The sequence below is a fragment of the Natator depressus genome, chromosome 9 (genome assembly GCF_965152275.1).
Source record: "Natator depressus isolate rNatDep1 chromosome 9, rNatDep2.hap1, whole genome shotgun sequence".
Classification (NCBI taxonomy): domain Eukaryota; kingdom Metazoa; phylum Chordata; order Testudines; family Cheloniidae; genus Natator; species Natator depressus.
In genome coordinates this window covers 34999497-35019844 of record NC_134242.1, presented here as the reverse complement: position 1 = coordinate 35019844, position 20348 = coordinate 34999497, and the positions used below count along the sequence as shown (strand labels likewise).

Below are 20348 nucleotides of genomic sequence, written 5' to 3'. Positions count from 1 at the left end.
CCTGGAGAACCACTGAGAAATACCCCTTCCGATTAATGTACTCGGTGGCTAGGTGGTCTGGTGCCAGAATTGGAATATGCGTGCCATCTATCACCCCCGCCACAGTTAGGGAAGCCCATTTGTGCAAAGCCATCCACAATGAATGTCACATACATTGCCCGGAGTCATGGTCTTTCGGAGCAGGATGCAATTAATTGCCCTGCACACTTCCATCAACATGAGTCCAACAGTCGACTTTCCCAATCTGAACTGGTTAGTGACTGATCTGTAGCAGTCCGGAGTAGCCAGCTTCCACAGTGCAATCACCACGTGCTTCTCCGATGGTAAGGCAGCTCTCATTCTTTTGTCCTTGCACCGCAGGGCTGGGACGAGCTCATCACACAGTCCCTTGAATGTGGCTTTCCTCATCCAAAAGTTCTGCAGCCACTGCTCATCATCCCAGACGTGCATGATGATCTGATCCCACCACTCAGTGCTTGTTTCCCGAGCCCAAAAGTGGCGTTCCACTGTGGTCAGCACCTCCGTGAATGCCACAAGCAATCTCATGTCGTAGCTACTATGCATGGTGAGATCAATGTTGAACTGCTCTTGCCTTTGTAGCTTAAGGAATAACTCCACTGCCACTCATGATGTGTTAGTGGGAGCAAACAGCCTACTGGCCAACAGTGCATGATCCATTCCTGCAGACCAAAGAGGCAGAGCAGAGTGGGCAGTACACAAACCGTTGAAAGATGGCGCCAAATGCGGACGGAAGCACAGGGATTGCTGGCATGTGAAGCAATGCATCACGGGGCATTGGGACAGGACCCAGGATGCTCTTTGACCCCCTCCACTTTCCCACAACTCTTAGCAGCAGAAGAGGAAGAGATGCTCTGTGGGATAGCTGCCCAGAGTGCACCGCTCTGAATTCCACTGCAAGTGCCGCAAGTGTGAACACGTATTGCATGGGCAGCTGACAGTGTGAACACACAACAGTGGTTTCCCTTCAGTGTTCTCTGAGTGCCACTGTAACTCTGCCAGTGTAGACATACCCTTAGTTATAAACAGTATGGTGCAGCCGATGTGTAGTTGCTAGGATAGGGCGTGGACGGAGATGTGGACACAGTCCATTACAATGCTCAAAGCAAATTTTGTAGTCAGTGGATATACTGAATTTGCTGTTTGTGCTATGTCTCTCCCACTGCCTTGGCTTCCTACACCTAGGGACCAATCCACCCTTCTTTGAAGTCAATAGAAAAACTCCTATTGACTTAAGTGGAGCTGGATTTGACCCACAGTTGTTAGGAGAGCACCAGTTCAGAGCTCGCATCTAAGGCACATAGGAAGGTACAGAGTCACTTGGAATTTTTTTTACAAACTTTACTCCTAGCTATATGGTACTTGGTAGTTCAGGATGTTTTTATATATAATGAGCCTATTCAACACATTCTTACAACTTTTTGTATTTATTATAAATTATGAATTATGCTGGTATGTGTAACATATCTGCAAAGACATGTGTGTGTGTAACAGTTACCACATACACATGCAGTTCAGAATGGGAAATTAAATACCAAAGCCTATGTTAACATAAAGTCAAGAATAAGGATTAACATGATGAAAGCCAGACCATGCAAATTGGAGGCTGAAATTCTGTCTCTTACCCAATCCATTGTGCATATGGTAGGTATCGCAGAAGTGGATGATTTCAGATGCCACATACAGTATGCTCAATTAGCTAGCCTCCACGTTAATGACAGTGAACCAGCCATAATTCTGAATTTCCTGGCTTTTGTTAATTTAAATCAGACAAACATTATTAGAGCTTATCTGTTTGCATTTAACTCCCTTCTTTTATGGTTACTTTTACAAGAAATGCACAAGAGGAGCCCACATGCTCATGAAAATGTTTGAGTGCTGACAATTCATACAGCTGTTTCAGAGTTGTTATGGTTTATCACTTAAACGTAAGCAGTTTTTAGATGTGTATTATTTACTGGCTAGATTCCAAGTGATGCTACACAAAGCCAGTACAGTTTCAGTGCGTCACCAGTCCGTTTTCCAAGTGCCAACTTCATGTAACTTAGACAATGTGATTGTTAAAGTTTGTATCAATAATAGTTACTGTGTATTTTCAATGTTAAGTACTAGATTAAAGCCATTTTAATTCTGTATGGCCATTTGAAAAGACAAATGCATGGTAATTCTTTGAAATGAAAAAGGCATATGACAAAAAGGGCAAAACATAGGCCCTAATCCTGCATCACTCACTGACATCAAAGTATTCAGAGAGCTAGTTCATTGCTACTAGTCTAATGAGTACAGATTACTCACATGAGCAAGGTTTGCAGGACATGACACCATATTGTTGAGTACTAAGATGACTAAGTGCCAAACAAGAATTGGCATTGTGCCACGTTTTACACACCAAGGGCATGATTCTGCCACTGTTACTTATGCTTTCAGTGAGAGTACTCATGCAGTGAAGTGCTACATGATGTGAGTAAGAGTGGAAGAATTAGACTCCCTGAGTACCATTCAATTTACATTGACAACTGGAATTCTAAAGGGACACCTATTAAAATAACTGGACAAGCTGTTGTTAGTACTTTGAAAAATGCTTCTGGAAAAGCAATGCTGATGTGTCCTGCCGGGGGATGTGTCACTGACAAACAGAGGGACCTGTTATAACTATGATACAGTATATCCTTTTCAAAAAAAGAAACTCAGTGCAAAGTGAATACCACTTGAAAGCAAAGGGTTTGTTTCTGTTTTCACACTGGTGAGAATCAAGATTAACCCCACTGAAATCAATGATGCTGCACCAATGTAAAACTTATGTAAGAGGAGAACCAGATGCAGGCATTTTAAGTAATTACTGTAGGATGTAAATATAGGGGAAAGAATTAATGTAAACGTTAAAATGTATAAGTAAATGCTGCATGCGTACTCATGAGTAATCCAACAGTGGGTGGAAAACAGACATCCATGATTAGCACTGAAGAACAGCACCATTAGTAAGACATCACTCACCAAAGGTGAAATTCACCCTTTCCTTTCCAAGCCTGACTAAATGAGGGGAAAGAATCCATCCCATGGACAGTGAGCAGTGCATGGAGCAGCCCTGATGCCTCTCCAAAGTCGTTACTCCAACCCCTGAGATTCAAGAGATGGATGATCTCACTGCACAAGGTTGATGGTATAGGTGCCCACTTCATGGGTGCTCTGCAGCTGAAGCACCCACAGAAAAAAGAACAGTGGGTGCTCAGCACCCACTAGCAGCCCCATGGATCAGCACCTCACCCTTACCCCCAGTGCCTCCTGCCCACCGATAGCCCTGTTGATAAGTTCCTCCCCCTCCCTTCCCGCGCGCCGCAGATCAGCTGTTCAGAGACATGCAGGAGGCACGGGGTGGGGGAGGGAGCAGGGGCAGCAAGAGGTGGGACGGAAAGAGGTGAGGCAAGGTGGGGGATTGGGGAAAGGGGTGGAGTGGGGGCAGGGCAAGAGGTGGGACAGGGTGGGGGCAGGGCCTAGGGCAGAGTGGGGGTTGAGCACGCCCCAGGGAACAGAGGAAGTCAGTGCCTATGGTTCATGGCCAATTGTAGTCTCCCCTCAAGCTTAACCACACCTACCACAGCCCTCCTTCACTTTGGCCCAGGCAGAGCTAGTATGGAGCTTAGCTTCACCATGTGTGAGCGGTGCAGAGTCTGCTTGTTCCACATCTACCCTAGCCCTGCACTGTGGAACTGCAGTGGGTCCATTGTTTTGGGGGCCTGCTGGGTAAATTTCACCCTAAAGAGCAAATGCTTTCCGTAGGAGATAACAATGAACTGAATGACACCTTTGGGGCAGCCAGATGATTGCGAAACACTTGACTAAGAAGTATTTGAGCCCTAGAGCACAAATCTTGCTCCACTTTCTGAATAAGCCTTCTGAGATAACAGAAACAAAGTTCCAATGGACCCATCTTGTTGTGAGGCTGAAAATAAAGACAATTCCATACAAAGTGCTGCCTGGCTAGGAAGAAGGAGACCAAGAAAAACAAATACTATAGGTAGCCTGGAAACTAGAGAACCTCGAGGGAGTAGTTGAGATGGAATGTCATCCGACAAGGCTGCAAGAGAGCTCAAAAGCTGTAAACAGATACGAAAATCTTGGGAAACAATTTAACTGAATTCTGGGCAGCCATAAACAATGTGAAGTAATGGGAACCTCCCAAGGTTATCTAGTTAGGAATGGCAAACAGCAACAAAACATTACTATGGCAACAGACTGCAGAAGTCTGAGGTGAAAGCCCCCAAGCAAAGTCAGGTGTTAATTACACAGAGGAGTGAAAAGGGAAGCAGCTTTATTCCAGTTGAATGCTTGCACACAGAGGGTTGGGAACACCCCTCCTAGATCCTGCCAGAGAAACCAGCATAGTTCCTGTCTTGTACAGCATGGCACAAGCTGTCAGCAACCCCACTCTGCTGAGAGAGCTCAGCTGCCAACAAGAGAGACCTGGGCTAGCGGGGGGTGACCAAGGTGCACTGAATTAGTTCATTTCCCAAGAAGTTAGTGTCAGAAGGGCTCCTAAAGAACTAAGGTGAAAATTTAGAAGAAGCCCCTCCCCAGGCAGAATTTCTGAGGAATAATGCCTGGACTGTCAATTGCCCCCCACTTATTTGCAGGTATAGTGGGGTGCAAGTTACATCCTCCAGCACCCATGGAAGTGAGTCTCACCCACACAATTTGAGTACTTCTCCAAGCAGTAGGAGTGAAAATTTAATTAGTGCCCCATGAGGTGCTTCTTTCCCCCACAAATACATCCTATACATATGGCCTAATCAATCATTCACCCACTTTCTTTCTGTCGTCTGGCAGCAAGGTTCCCTTTACTGCCTCCAGTGGTGGGATAGTATATGACCTTTATGACTGAGGAGTTAATATTTAAGCACATGGTGCCTGATCATTCCCTTTGGTCTGAGCACGGAGGGGACCCTTTGAACATGGACATCCCATGGTCATAAGGGACAGCTGGGGTCAGCTTCCTCCTGGAGAACCATTCTGAACTCCCTGTGATTCCATGCAATCCAGGACACTTTGTGAGGCAGGGCCAGAGGGGAAGGAACTCCCTTACACTCCCCAGCAATGCTAGAAATCTGCAGGAAAGTTAAAGCTTTTTTATTACTTTTCCTGTGAAGCTTGCTACATGCTGTGGAATTCATATTAAAGGTTGAGGAGTCTCTGGCAGTGTGGCTCCAGAGGAGCTGAACGGGGTCAGCAAGTCAAAGAAGCTGTGACTGGAGAGATGGGAGCAGATGTGACAGCTGGTACAGAGACATAGATGCCCACACAGATGGTCCTTTTCCTTTGGTGGAGCCCTGAAACTGGTACTGATAATGCCACAGAATTTGAGTTCAAATCCCTCGCTTCTCCTGCACAGGAGCAAAACCTGCTTCCCCAGTCAAAGAACGTTGTGCTTGCTTCCCCCAGATATTTTAGCAAACAAGCTTACTGGCAAACTAAAAGTGAGCACTGCAGAGTATTCATGGAAAGGAAATTTCAAATTTGTAATTGCAAGTTTTCTCACCAGAAACCTGATTCTCAGAATCGTACTCATACAATCAGGGAAACAGCTCATACCATGTGACCTGTGCATCCAATCAAAACCAATGAAATTTCATTATCAAATAGCTGCAACAAACCACACATTGGCCAACTCCAGACCAAGAATTAGTGAATAACTGTGGAAAACAAACTAATTCCAGAAAGTCATGATCTGTTTGCATATAATGTGCCTGCTCTGAATGACAATTAATTAAGGAGAGACAACTGTGATAACAAATAGGTAGATTGTACCGTGGAATTAGATCTTGTCTTTTAATTGTAAGATATTGTATTCACACCAGCTCATACAACCAGCATCTGGGGCGAAACTCTGCACTGAAAAAGATGCAGAAAAAAAGTATCTCGATCTATGATTATTCATTGGGTTGAGAAATAATTTTATATCCTCCCACCTCAGCACTGTAACAAAAGCAGCCAGAGATAAGACGGTAGGCTGAGCTTTCAATACATCTGCTCTTGATCACTAGAAATATATGAATGATGAAGTAAAAAATTAAGACCAGGACTCCAGAGTAGTATTTCACATGGCAATCCTCTCTAGAGCAGAACTGAAAGGAAATGTAGTAACAATCACAAAGGTATTTGATTAGAATTAGGTATGGGACTACTGGCTTAACTAAAATAAAACTAACTTGAACAATTGCCCAGATTTCAACAAAACCTAAATATCCAAAATCAATCTGAGTTCAGTCAAAAAAAAAAAAAACAACCCACCGCGGTATTACTTGGCTGAATAACACAAGATAGGTTGCCATAGTTTCTGATACTTCCTGAGGCACAAACTGCTAACAAGAAAGCTTGGGCCAAGATTTTTAAAAGTCACCAATGAACAGAGGTGCCTCAACTTGAGACACCTGAAACAGGCCTGATTAACTGAAAAAGCTAAGCACCTACCCTGTGAAAATCTATCCCCTTAAAGATTTCTCAAGTTGGATGACCGAAAACAATGGAGGCACCCAGATTCATTACTCCCTTTAGAAAATCTCAGCCCATTGATCTTTGCAGCTATCTAGTCCATCTCTGCAGCCCTAAGCAGTTTGAATAGTTTAGATAAACATCCAGAATTTGGGGGGCTTATCTGAATTGAAACTCAGAAGCTTGAGATTCATTTATTGGCAATTAAATCCAATATTGTGTCTTGTGAAATCAGATATATATTTGAAATTTTAGCTTCAAATTCTCCATTACCAAACCAGGTGGAGGAGTCCACAAATATTTCTGGGTTGTCCTATCACCATACCACAATTTCACAAGTGCCAAAAGATAATCTGGATGCAAATGATCTTGTTCCTGGATCTTTTCGCAGCAAATCTTTTGTGGAGCAAATCTTGTTAATATTTTCCCTTGAGGATTTGCTACTTCAGATGCATCTTGTAATGGGTCCAGCTTTATCCAAATATTCTGTATCACTTCTAGTACTCAAATAATTTGCTCTTTTGGTGTCTGCACTTTGTGAAGTTGAAATGTCCCATGCAAATTTAGAGAAGAGCTCTGACATAAACAAATCAGAGAAACAGAACAACTGTAAAGGATGATAAGTAGAGCCCTGCACATCCATGAATATCCACTTTATAGCTGTGGATATCTGCATCTGCAGATGCGGAGGCAGTTGTGTTGTTTACCATCTTTGTGGATCGTGAATCAAATGTGGATCCAAATTCTTGTATCCGCACAGGGCTTTAACAGCGAGATAGGGTGCTGGTGCAGATGCAGATACATATAAAAGGTGGAGTGAGGGTCTCAGGTCGGATACAAGTTAATTATTGTGGATGCAGATCAGCTGCGGATCCAAATTTTTGTATCCGCACAGGGCTCTAACGATAAAGTATCTAAATCCCATTTTACAGAAAACAAAGAAAGAGGAGGGTAAATTGGTTGTCAATATGAAATTCTTCAAATTTGAGGCCCAGTCATGGCCTAATTCAGGCCCACAGGGAGGAGCTTTCAGCAGCTCTATAGTGCATTTGGGCTCCACAGCTGTAGATGTGCCTCTGGATCCTGAAAAGGTAGGAGACCGTATCACTTTGCTATACAGTAACAATAGGAGTAAAGGGCTACTACATCTTTTACCAATAGGTAACAATGGATTAGACCCTTTGTTATTTTTCACTGTTTGTGCATAAAAAATGCATAGACTGGGAGGAAAAAACCAAATCAAATCTAAGGAAAGTGAATAAAAATGTCTATGATTAAAATAAGCCTAAGATTGGAAACGATCAAGAGACTACTTCTTAACAGCCAAGATCTCCAAAATCATCACACTGTTTAAATGCAGGAACATTTAAAATTGTGTGTGTTTCTTTGCTGGGAGTACATGCCCTTTAAACTTCCATTTCTTATCTTAATGATCATTGGTCATCTAGACACTGAGACAGGACACTAACGACATGTTGAACCACAATTTTACAGGTTTCAGAGTAACAGCCGTGTTAGTCTGTATTCGCAAAAAGAAAAGGAGTACTTGTGGCACCTTAGAGACTAACTAATTTATTTGAGCATAAGTGAGCTGTAGCTCACGAAAGCTTATGCTCAAATAAATTGGTTAGTCTCTAAGGTGCCACAAGTACCCCTTTTCTTGTCACAATTTTACAGCAACATTTTTCTTTTTCATTTCTTTGACATGATGAGACTTGTGACAAACATCTATGGAGACAGAGAGCACGCATTATATCAATAATATTCTGAAGATGATGATCTTTCTTTGACAAATACATGAATCATGAGATCTGGGTATTTCCATGACAACTTTGACAGTCTGATTATCTACTAAAAAAATCATCATCATCAGGAATATCAGTAGCAGATCAGCTTTCTCGTTTGTAGAAAAAATGTATAATAATTAATGTGAAGGCTGTCAAGTTTGCTAGGAATTATCAGAATATTTTAAAGTGGGTTTTACATGTATAGTCAATATAAACCAGCTATTGTTTTTTAAGTGGGTCAACATAGTGAATATAAACCAGCTATGATATTTACATATTGCACCATCTTTACAAATAGATTTTTTTTCAAGCTACCTACTATTCCATGTCAATTGAAGTAAAAATTGGAGCTGTGTAACTCACCCACTCAGACTAGACCTGCTTTTGACCACTTGAATCTAGCCACAAACCTGAACTTTTGAGAGTTCAGCAGATAAGGTATCGTGATGTCGTCATGACTTCAAACTGCAAGACAAAATTCATTGTACTGTGCTTCCACCCTGAAAAACGCAGTGCTGGATGACCCTGAAAATGCAACCTGCAAGAAAAAAAAAATTCAGCATCAATGTACAATGTGGTTAGATAAGCCCAAACCACAACTGCAGAGCTTCACCCATCCTGGGTAAAGATATTTTCTATTGAAGAAGTTGAGAAAGGTAGCAAAGGTTACAAGCAGGTGTTTTGAAAGTCATTTTAAGTGGGATGGAAATAATCGGTCACATCCTGAAATTATGTTAATAATGTGTTGTAAAGACCCACTGTGATTGCTTATGTAAAACCCTTTTCTTCAGTTTTACCTGGAGCTAATGTACGACAAATGGGCCAATTACACATAACTCACAATGATATCAGGAGTGAGGAGACAGAGAGAAATCAGGTTGTATAGGACTGTTCACTTTAATAGTCTGCGTACTAAATGTATTATGCCCTACACAGTATGTAATTTAAGCTTGCCATGTACACTTGCAGCCTTAGGCCATCTGGCCATGAATGCTTTCTTTAGGCATTTTTGACCTTAGCAAAAGCTTTAAGGTCTTTCACTGTAAATATCTTCAAGCATTTGTCATTTATGCACAGTTGTTTTTTTTGCTTTGGCCACAAAAAGGATTCTTGCATATTTATCTGTTTTACTAAACTACGTTTCCTGGCACCATTGTTATGATGAGCACATGCAAATTGTTACATCAACTTTGTTGCCTTTGTTAAGATAAAAATGACATTCTCAGGGTATGTTTTGGAATTGGTTGGGGTTTTTTTTAAATCATTTTTTCCTCACAGTTATTTGCATTATAAACCATTGCAAGCGTGAACTGAAATCTGTTTCCTGACAGAATTCCAACTCCTCTCCTCACCATCTCACTTGCTTATGAATACTGGTTTATTATTGGGGGGCTACTTAAGGGTTCTGTATGCCTCAGATTAGATTATTTTCTAGAAAGGGAAATTTAAAAAAAAGAGTACTTGCAAAAGTCAGAGAGAGACAGGTCCTTAGCTGGTAAACATTGGCTCAATTGCATCAACTTCAGCAGAACTATTACAATTTACACCAGCTGAGGATATGGTCTATGAAGAACTGCATAGATTATATAGCCCTCCCCATCTGGAGTATCACTGTCTCACCAGACCAACCCTCTGGATGCAGTCCTCACCAGTCCTGCACCACTTCCTAATGGCTAGTAGGGAAATCGGGGCCCACCCACCCACTGCTCTAGGTTCCAGCCCAGAGACCTATAATCAGCAGCCAAGGTCTACACCAGTGATTCTCAAACTTTTTTACTGGTAACCCCTTTCATATAGCAAGACTCTGAGTGCGACCCCCCCTTATAAATTAAAAACACATTTTTGTATATTTAACACCATTAGAAATGCTGGAGGCAAAGCGGGTTTTGCGGTGGAGGCTGACAGCTCATGACCCCCCATGTAATAGCCTTGTGAGCCCTTGAGGGGTCCCGACACCCAGTTTGAGAACGCCTGGTCTACACAGTCTCAACCCTCACTGCTCTTTCCCTGGGCTTCTTCCTCCTCTACTTTTCCACAGGCTTTCTTCCCCATAACTCCTCTGGGTAATCTCTTCCATCAGAAACAAGATCACAGGCCTTTTGCTCCCCACTAAGTTTCCTCCTACCCAAATCTGTACCCAAGGAGTGACTACAGGCTCCCTCCATGCAGCCTCCTCCTCCTACCAACTTCTTCTCTTTATAATTCTCTCCCAGCTCCTTCCCTTCTGGGCTTCATCTGCAACTAGGGTTTGTCAATCTAGCCTGAGTCTCCCCCAGGTGCAACCTATCAGGTTAATCGGCCCTTTTGAGCCACTTTACCCCTTTCAGAGTTGGACTGGGTTAAACAGCCCATCACTCAGATATTAATTATTTGCCATAAATTAAGACAAAATACACCAGATGAAATCTTCACTCTTTCAAAATATTAATGAAAACAGATGAGTTTGATATTAGCTAAATTTTATTTCTGCTATCTTTTTATTAGTTATTTGTATCATTGTAGCTTCTAGAAACCCCAGCATCAGTTGCTAGGCATTGTACATACACATAGCAAAGAGATGGTTGATGCACCAAAGAGCATGCAATCTAAGTATAAGACAACAGGTGACTAAAACAAACAGATGAAGGGAGCAAAGGGCTCTTCAAGAATTCATCCATTTCTGAACAATAGTTTGGGACCTTTACTGAACAGCATGACATAAAGACTGGATTTTCATGATATAAAAAAAAGATCAGAGTAAGTAAGAGTGAGTACTTCCTTTCCAAGTTTTCCATTCCTAAGATGAGAGACAGAATGGGAGAAATTCTCAGTTTTGTGATTTGCTTCATTTTTATTTTTATTTAAGTTTTTTTGCTAAATGAAAGAGCCACAGGGTAAAATTTTCATAAGTGCCTAAGTCCCAGATCCTCAAAGGATTTTAGGTGCCTAACTCCCATTGGAATCTAGGCCCAAGTGACATAGGAGCCCATAAGTCCCATTGACTTTTAGTGGTATTTAGTATCCTAAAACTCATATGTACTTTTGAAAATTTTACCCATTGTGCCTGGGCACAGGGGCAGAGGGTTATGTGCTACATAATCTCATGATATTCAAGGGGTAGTGTTGAAATAAGCAGAAGATATGTCACGTTATCTGGGGTGCAATGCAGAAATGACCCTTGTCTACATACCTCCATGTTCCCAAGAAAGGCAACATATTTGCATTGGCCCCAGTGGGTCTCCAAAAAATAACCCATACAGGCTGAGAAGGAGCCAACCACACTAGTTACACAGATTCTATCATCATTATATTTGTGAAAATCAGAGCCCCATCTAGCAAAAATGTTCCTGCAGATAGATTAACTTCTGTTCAACAGCCTCTGCAGATAGGGAGATAATGAGCAGTTTTTGAGGGAGATAAAGTCCACGCACTTATAGCTCTATTAAGATTAAAGTTAAAAGCAAATATTAGCTGTTAAAAGCATCAAGCAGATTTGGATACTCTTTTGGGGAGAGAGACCCTCCAAGATGCTATACAGTTTTTTGGCTACTTGTTAAAGACATAAACCAGCACATGTACAGCCCGTCTCATAATAAACTGCAGGAATACGTCCCCATGTTTCTCGCTGTAGCACTCAGAAATGTCCAAACACTTGTGTCTCTGCCTGAAGACTCTCAGAAACACTGATGAAAATGACTCTCCATCATTCAAGAAATATTCACTAAAGAGGGATACTGCTTCATGACATTCCATTAAAGCTCCATGTACTGGATTATTCCTTCCAACTCTGTTGTTTAACCACATGCATAACTGTTCTGGAGTGTCTGTTTCTGTCAAGTAGAATGATAATCTGTGTTTACTCAAATGAGGGAAAAGGGAACTAAGCAGTGAGGTCTTATTTGCTACAGAAAAAGTTATCCACTGTGTCAGCAGGGGAGTACACACATGGCAGTAGGTCAAGGTGAGGTTATAACACACACATATTTATGAAGGTACAGCACACAGTATGACAGACATCCTGCCTAGCTCCTGGTACTGCAATTGGAGATGAGTCTCAGAAGTTTCATGCTACAGAGTGGATTTAGGATCTCATAAGGCATTTTTGTGTTTTCCCAGGCTTTCTGCAGAATGTTTGCTTTCATTGTAAGCTGTCCTCCCTGGTAGAATTCCCTGAAGGAACTATGGAGGGAGAGGGATCTTCTTGTGAAATAGACTCCAGTCTATCAGCTAAAGCTAATGCCACAACAAATCTTTCTTTAAGTAACCATGACTGAATCTTGCAGATCTTCAGGGACTGGCATAATCTACCAAGCAGAAGCAGCCTGATACATCAGACAAAGCTGTTTCCCAGCATGATTTAAACACCAGTGTATTTAGTCAGGATGCACTGATCCATCTTTCAAGAATAAATGGACCAGGTGCACAGCTTAATCCACCTGCTTTCCTTCTACTCTGACTTCCCTCCCTTCCCCTCTGCCCTTTCACTCTCCTTCTGTCTTTCATCCTCACTCTTTTCTCACTGTTCATCTGCTCCTCTTCTTCTTCCTATTCTCTCCTACATTCCCATCTCTCATCCTGTTCCTCCAACCCCACATGTAGCCTGTTTCAGCAGAGTACTTAAGTATGTCATATCAAGCATGCCAGTAGTGCCAATGACTTCCTTGGGGCTACTGCCATGTTTAATATGCTGAAGTGGGGTTGTGCCCCACAGCCTCTCCCTCTTATTTCCCATTCAAATTCTGTGGCTTTGATTCTGCTTGGACTTTCCACAAGCATAAGTCAGAAGTAGCTGCACTGAAGTCAATGAGATTATAGCGGTTAAAACTGGTGTAAGGGAGAGCAGACTCATAATTTTAACTGTAAAACTGACTTATTTTCACTGGCATGTGTAACTATATATTACTTGTTTTGAAAGACATAGGGTGAAATTCCACCCTAATTTGCACCCATAAAATATTATGGGGTTGTAAGGATGTAGCTTAAGGCAAAATATGGTATGAAAGAGTAAGATTTATAAAGTATGTTTAACATATTTATCCTATCTTAATTTTTTAGAAATGGGTTTTGCTATTTTTGAGGTTCTCATAGTTTTTCTACACTAAAAAGAGATTTTCTAGGCCAAATTCTCATTGCAGTAGAGAACAATAGCAGCAGTTGTGAAACATCTACAGAACTCCTCCACATGATGACCATTTGTCTCATAAAACTGAAAGTGTCAGGAATTAACAGAAAGACTTAGAATGTGATGAGACTTAGAATATCTCTTTTTTTCCTGGTAACTACTTCATAGCAGCCATCCGCTCTTCCATTAAACCAGATATCAAAGGTCTGAAATTCCACAATGACTTTTGATGTCAGCACAAGTTCAGTAGTTAAAGTTGAAGACTTGTCACATGATGAGTCTTTGCCGATTAGAAGGCATAAAAAGAAAACACACACATAGAGTTGTATGTTCATTATTATCACAAAAACAACTCCACAACTGAATAGCCATTCTTCTGGATGTATGGCTTACTTTATGAAAAAATGAAGACTGAAAATAGCTCTAGTTCTCAAGTTAAACAGCTTCGGGGGGGAACCTAATAAATGTCAGTGGTCCCTTTGCTTGCATGTAAAATTTTTATATCTTGCATGTCTCCATTTTCAACTAAGAAGGACTAGGGCATTCTTTAGTTTAACCTCACTCACCCTTTCCATCTTCCTGTAATGGACACTTCTTCCACTTCAAATACGAAAGCCCTGTTTTTCTACTTTTTCTACCACCGTCACATGGAGAGCTTGCCCCAACTTACAGCGGCTCAGAAGGAGTTTTCCTACTGTTTAGAACATAAAAAAATGTCAGAAAGATTAAGAAGATTTGTCCTGAAGTTAAAATTGTCCAGGCATCTTTTACCTTCACCTTGATGTTTACACTTGGCACTCTTACATTTATCCACTAACAAATGAAAGGCCAGTTTCTCAGCACGTGCAATTTGGTGTAATGCCACTGAAGTCATTTGCTAAATGTTAAGCATGTACATTTGTGTGTACTAGGCTCAGGGCGGGAGGAGGGGGGAAGAAGAGAGTGGTAGCACACAAGTAAGTTTTAAGCACTAATGGTTACTCTATTTGGGGGAGATTTTCAAAAGGCACAAAGGTGACTTAGGCATCCAAATCTCACTAACAATATCAATGCGCCTTTGAAAATCTCCCTCCTAACTGTCAGTGATTGAATAGTATAAGAAAGTGTTCACAGCATTCGTTCAAATCTCAAACTCCTGTTCAAGGCAACTTTGTAGTGCCCCCATCATAATCAATATCCACCAACATCTGTTAGAATATGTTTTTGTCCACAAAGTTTAGAGAACAGCTGCTTTTCATTTCAATAAGAATGCTGAAAAGAAAATTCATGAATGAACAAGAGTGTTTCTATTGGTTATTCATTAGTTGCTATTCAGTCTTCCTTAGTCTCCTGTTAAAAAATGTTCAGTCATCAAATCAAGGAGCTTAAATAATACCATGTGACTAGATGACCTATCATATACCACAAATAGTGAACAAAGTGCACAATTTGTGAGTGACCAATACTTTGAACCTTATTCACTCAAACTAAGACATTTCCAGAAACAGGATCAACCCACAAAACAGAAAAATAAAAATAAAAAAAATAAAAAAGCTAAAAGTCGCTCATACTAATTACTCATTGCTAATCATTTGTCCAGCTTTGGCAATGAGTGAGCAATGGCCAGAGAACTGAAAAGGATTCTAATAATGAAAACTCCAGTTGGCCCAATCAAACCTTGAAAAACAGAGTCTATAACAGCTCTGGGTACAGTTGTTCCCAGACAACAAAGCAAAAATATGTTGTGCAATGTTAATGAAACACACAATAATTCATCTGGAGTTTGATAGAGAGTGATGAACAAGGCTCAAAAAATGTAATTTTATATTTTTGCAAGCATTTGAACTGGCTGGATTTGATTGAGACCAGAGGAGCCAAAAAGGAGTAGGCTAACAGGTGTGCAGCTTCCCTCATTCTGAGATGAGTTTAAATGACACAGTCAAACTCCTAGACAGTTGCTCTCTTTTTAGTGTCTTTTTAACTGTTAGTTCAAAATGTGTTAATTCATTTGTTTTCCACTAGAGAGCTGTGAATTCTTGGCTTCATTTTCAGAGCACCTTCAGATCCCATTGACTTCAACAGAGGTTTGGGGGTACTCAGCAATTCACATGATCAGGCCCTAGCAATGCAAAAGTCCAGCCATGTTATGAGTACTGTGTATCTGTTAAATATCTAACATTCCAGTTGGCTACAAGATTCCTGTTTTGTCTGGAAACGGAGATCTACTGCATGGTGGGCATTACAAGAAGGCAATAATCAATAACTTAAGTCTTGTCTCAAATAACATCTGAAAACTCTTCAGGGAAGAAGAAAAATTTTAAAAATAGCATTTTTCTGCTGTTCTTTGGAAACCCTCTGACCTAGGCTTTTCCATGGATTCAGATGTATCACAGAGTATTAGTTGAGGGGTTTAGCTGGAATGTGTCAGGCTGCAGATAGAAGCAGCAGCAAGCTGTGAGGCAGTTAGGCCCACACTGCTCACCTACCATACACAAGGAAAAACAGAGCAGCAGCTGCTTTGATGAGTCAGGGTGGGCTCATTTAGTGAGGATTCCTGGCGAAAGCAACAAGCCTCCGCAACAACTACCGTTAAGACTCTGTGACAACTGATTTATTCTCACTTTATTTCCTTTTATTGAGTCTTCTTTACCTCCTTTAGGCAGTCCTTATACTATGTTGTATAGTGGTTACAAATTTCAGAGTAATCATCCTGACAGTGAATATCTGATCTGACACATCACTATTTTTTTTTATATTTACATTGAAAGCCTCTAACAATAGCTAAATTGCTGCTTATCCCATGCATAATTTCTATTGCAGCAGCAACCCATTAATAGGCATTCATTATCCTAACCAAGAGATGTACAGTATATCAGATTGAAAAAGAACAACCTGAAAGAAGCGAGAGCAAGAAAAAAAGATTGTAGCAAAACGCAAAAAACAAGCAACTGGCCAGATATCGTGATCGCTGTTACACGAGTGTGAACATGGAATAATTCACCATTGACTTGGTCCTACATAGGAGGTGACTTGTGCTACCCGATTCCAATGTTTACTGTAGTATAGCATAACAGAAGAGGTACTTGATTCAAATTAGCATTAAAATAAGATTCAGGGTTTGGGTTCAAGATCCAATCTTCTTATTGGGATCAATGAATCCAAAACTGATAAGCAGTTTTGAAAATCTGGCCATTCCCTAAATGGGAGTTCGGCTCTTCTAAAAATTGGCAATTCTAGATCCTGAGCACTTTGGAAAATCTAGCCCCTGTATGTATATTTCCTGTGCTGAATACGGGTAATTTTGTTAATAGCTTTAGTGATGTTCTAGAAAGTCACAGAGGCAATACTTATCAAGAATCAAAGGTGATCCAGAGAACTCATACACTAGCTTGTCATCTACAGAGGCTTAGGTTCAAATCATGCCTTAGATCAGAGGTAGGCAACCTATGGCACGCGTGCCAAAGGCAGCATGCAAGCTGATTTTCAGTGGCACTCACACTGCCTGGGTCCTGGCCACTGGTCCTGGGGGCTCCGCTGCTGGCCTGGGGTACCGGCCACCGGCCCCCTGCCAGCCGGGGTTCTGTCCACCAGCTCCGCTCAGCCAACTGCCATCCCCGGACTCCAGCCACCGGGGAGCAGACAGGGGCAAGACAGGGCGCAGCTCAGCACCCCCACCTTAAAAATTGTTCTAGCGCCACTGTACTGGGATATTTTTAAGTCCTGATTTGCTGCTTACATCATTATCACACCAGATGGAACAGCGCACTGCATTTGATGTTGAGATTAGAATGTACAAGCAAGAACTGGAATCAGAATTTTCTGACAGATTTCAGCGGGTAGTGAAGACCTGCCCTCAGAAGCCTGTGTGCAGCTTAAAGTATCCAAATACGTGCCAGACATTGGAAAACTCAACAAGGAAAAGCAAGGGCAAGGATCACACTAAACTGATAAGATCTGCATTTTAATTTAATTTTAAATGAAGCTTCTTAAACATTTTAAAAACCTTATTTACTTTACATACAACAAATAGTTTAGTTATATAATATAGACTTATAGAAAGAGACCTTCTAACAACGTTAAAATGTATTACTGGCACTCGAAACCTTAAATTACAGTGAATAAATGGAGACTCGGCACACCACTTCTGAAAGGTTGCCAACCCCTGCCTGAGATGATATCTAAACTCTAGTGTGCATTTTCTGTTTTCCTGGTCAAAAGTTAGGTACATTCCTGAAGTGACAAAATTAACAAGTACACTTTGTGGAACTGCAGACTCGGGTGATAATTAGGGCCCGTGGAAAAGCAGAAAAGATATTTGTCAAATATATAATGGAGCAAATTTTATTATAATAATTTCACGGAAACAAAATTTCACTAATTATCTGACCAGCAGAAAAACATATGTCAAAAATATTCAATTGATGCTTTTGAAATTAATTGAATAAAAATATATTAAAGTCCAAAACTATTATGATAAATATAACTGTTTTAAGAACTGGTCATTAAACCTGTTTGTCACCTAACATTCTCTGATATTTATCCATCTACTTCTTTACAACATCTAATTTGCAAAAGGCTATTGGAAACATTTTCCTCTTTAAAAGTGCCTTGTTATGACATGCAAAGTATGTTGTAATGTAGCTAAGAATAAATTCCCAAAGAACAGCAATGTACTCTCATTGTGAAATACCATAAATTATGTTTTTAAAAGACTGGTTGCTATTTTGCGTTCATTTAAATAGCAATTCTATCAATTTTGTGGTATTCTACTGCTTCCATCCATGGTGCTTTTAAGAGCAGAGAAGCTTCTTGTGGACATGAAGCATTTTTGTTAGTTCCTCAGAAAGACACTAAATTGGAGCATTTAAGGTGGAAAATTAGATCCTATGCCCTATTTAATACATATATCTGTTCCAACAGAAGATAAGTTAGCGATAGGGATAGTATTTTCGTTAGCTAGTATTTATTGTTAGATTGCAGCTGTAGCCTTTGGGCTAGCTGAAATACTTTTAAGTATTTTTAAATAAATATATGAAACAACAGCAGCATAAAGCCAAATTCTAAGGCAGTCACATCAAACTTTGCTCTTACTTACTCAGTTGACTACAGCAGACTTGAACTGACTTTACACTGGTGTAAATGAAAGCAAAATGTGGACCTTATACTTACACTCTAAGCTCTCTGAGGCAAGGAATGCCTCTTTGGTCTGTGTAACTGAAATCAAAATCTGGCCCTTAGTCTATAATATAACATTAGAAAATATATCAATTTATTATCAATACAGCTAAGGATGCTAGAATGAGATACATCTGTGGTAATGACGATGCATAGATGAAATAACTAAAAGAACTGAACGAAGTATTCCAGTGCCAAGCATTCAAGCTCTGTGTCATACAACAAACGAGGCAGTCTTTTGAATTACCCAGAGTAGTGCTCATTAATGTACAGACAAAAGCATGTGACAAGACTGCTTTTGTCATGGAATTCCACCCCATCAATCCCAAGTGATTTCACCCACCTACCAAAAATTATTAAAAAGAGCTATTTTCTAATAGCCAGTTCAGAACAATTATATCGACTACATAAGTATGTGAAAGTATTTCCTAGTCTACAGATATAATATTTATCATTCAACAAGAACTAACATCTACTGGATGGTTATAAATCTATACCTATAAGGCCATATCTTGATCCACCGAAGTCAACGAATAAACTCCTATTGACTTCAATGGAACCAGCATTTGTCTCATATTTTTTCTGATTAAGAAATTTGTGTTACACATTAATTCTGTTTCTGTGAATACTAACTGCTATAAGAAAATATTTAAATCTACATTTTATTGTACACAAAAAACTACATTAAAATATCATCAGTTCTTACCCATCTCACAACTCCCAGTCTACTCCCCCGACAGGCTCTTTGTCCCAATCTACTTCCTCCAATGCTACCCCAATCCCAGGCCAGCTCTTGTTATGCTTCCTCCTCCACATTGCTGGGAAGCCAACAAGAGAAGCACTAAGAGTCCAGGAGAGAATCTCCCTGCTTTCACTACTGGCACAGCAGCCCACAGCAACCACAAGTTGCAGTTGGAGGGAAAATTCTGCTCAGCCCTTGCATTCCTGGGCTGGAGCATGCCCGGCACAGACAGAATCTTTTGATAACTTAGCTGCCAAACTCTAACAAATCTCTACTGAGCAAATTTGAACTGAAGCTTTTACAGGCTGATAACTTGGCCAAATTTGTGTGATATTTCACAGGAACAGCAAAAGGCATATCCCCGACAGCAGGATAACCCTCCTGCCAATTTTCAAGTCCCTATTCCAAAGTATGGAGGTGCTAGATCTTCCCAACGAAAGAGCTGAAAAAATTTTTTGATGTGAACAAAACAACATATTTTCCCCCATCTTGTTCTTGGGAATGGCTGAAGCACTTTAGCTGAAACTTTTCCAAAAAAAAAAAAATCAGCCTGAGGAAGAAACCCAGTCCTAATGGCTGAAGTTATAAGTAACTTAAAACAGGGTCTTCTAATGGAAAGTATTGGACAGCCTTAACGACAGTCAGTGTGACCAGCCCTACAAGCACAATAGATCCCACCATCATCCTAAAGAAAAACACAACTAAGAAAGAGGAAAAGAGTAGGCAGAATCAGCAATAATTTCTGAATAAGCCACCAGTCTAAGCCTCCTATCAGACAGCTACACTACACATGGGACTGTGGTCTAGCAAGACAAAAGTTATTTTGATTAAAAAGTATAAAGACCTGGACATAAATAGTAAATGGAAACCCTTTAGACACCTCACCTCAGAACAAGACCTCTTGACGAATTAAGCACACAGGGCAATAGAACACAACAGCTCATTAATTTTAAAGGGTAAGCTGAAAAAGAGATTTTAAAAAGGGCTTGTGCCCTTTCATACTTCACTGCGGCATATGAAAAAGGCCTGAGAATTTCTTTGTCTGCTTGAAAATCGAGCC

At 40.6% G+C, this 20348-nt stretch overlaps 1 protein-coding gene across 1 annotated transcript in view; it reads right to left on the bottom strand.

The window, feature by feature from the left end:
* Nucleotides 1-20348, bottom strand: part of LOC141993703 (uncharacterized) — a 448175-nt gene that overhangs the window by 107732 nt on the left and 320095 nt on the right. Inside the window, exon 5 of the mRNA XM_074963248.1 lies at nt 8702-8829. Within this exon, the coding sequence (XP_074819349.1) occupies nt 8752-8829 (78 nt within the window). The 3' untranslated portion in view covers nt 8702-8751. The remainder of the gene's footprint in view (nt 1-8701; nt 8830-20348) is intronic.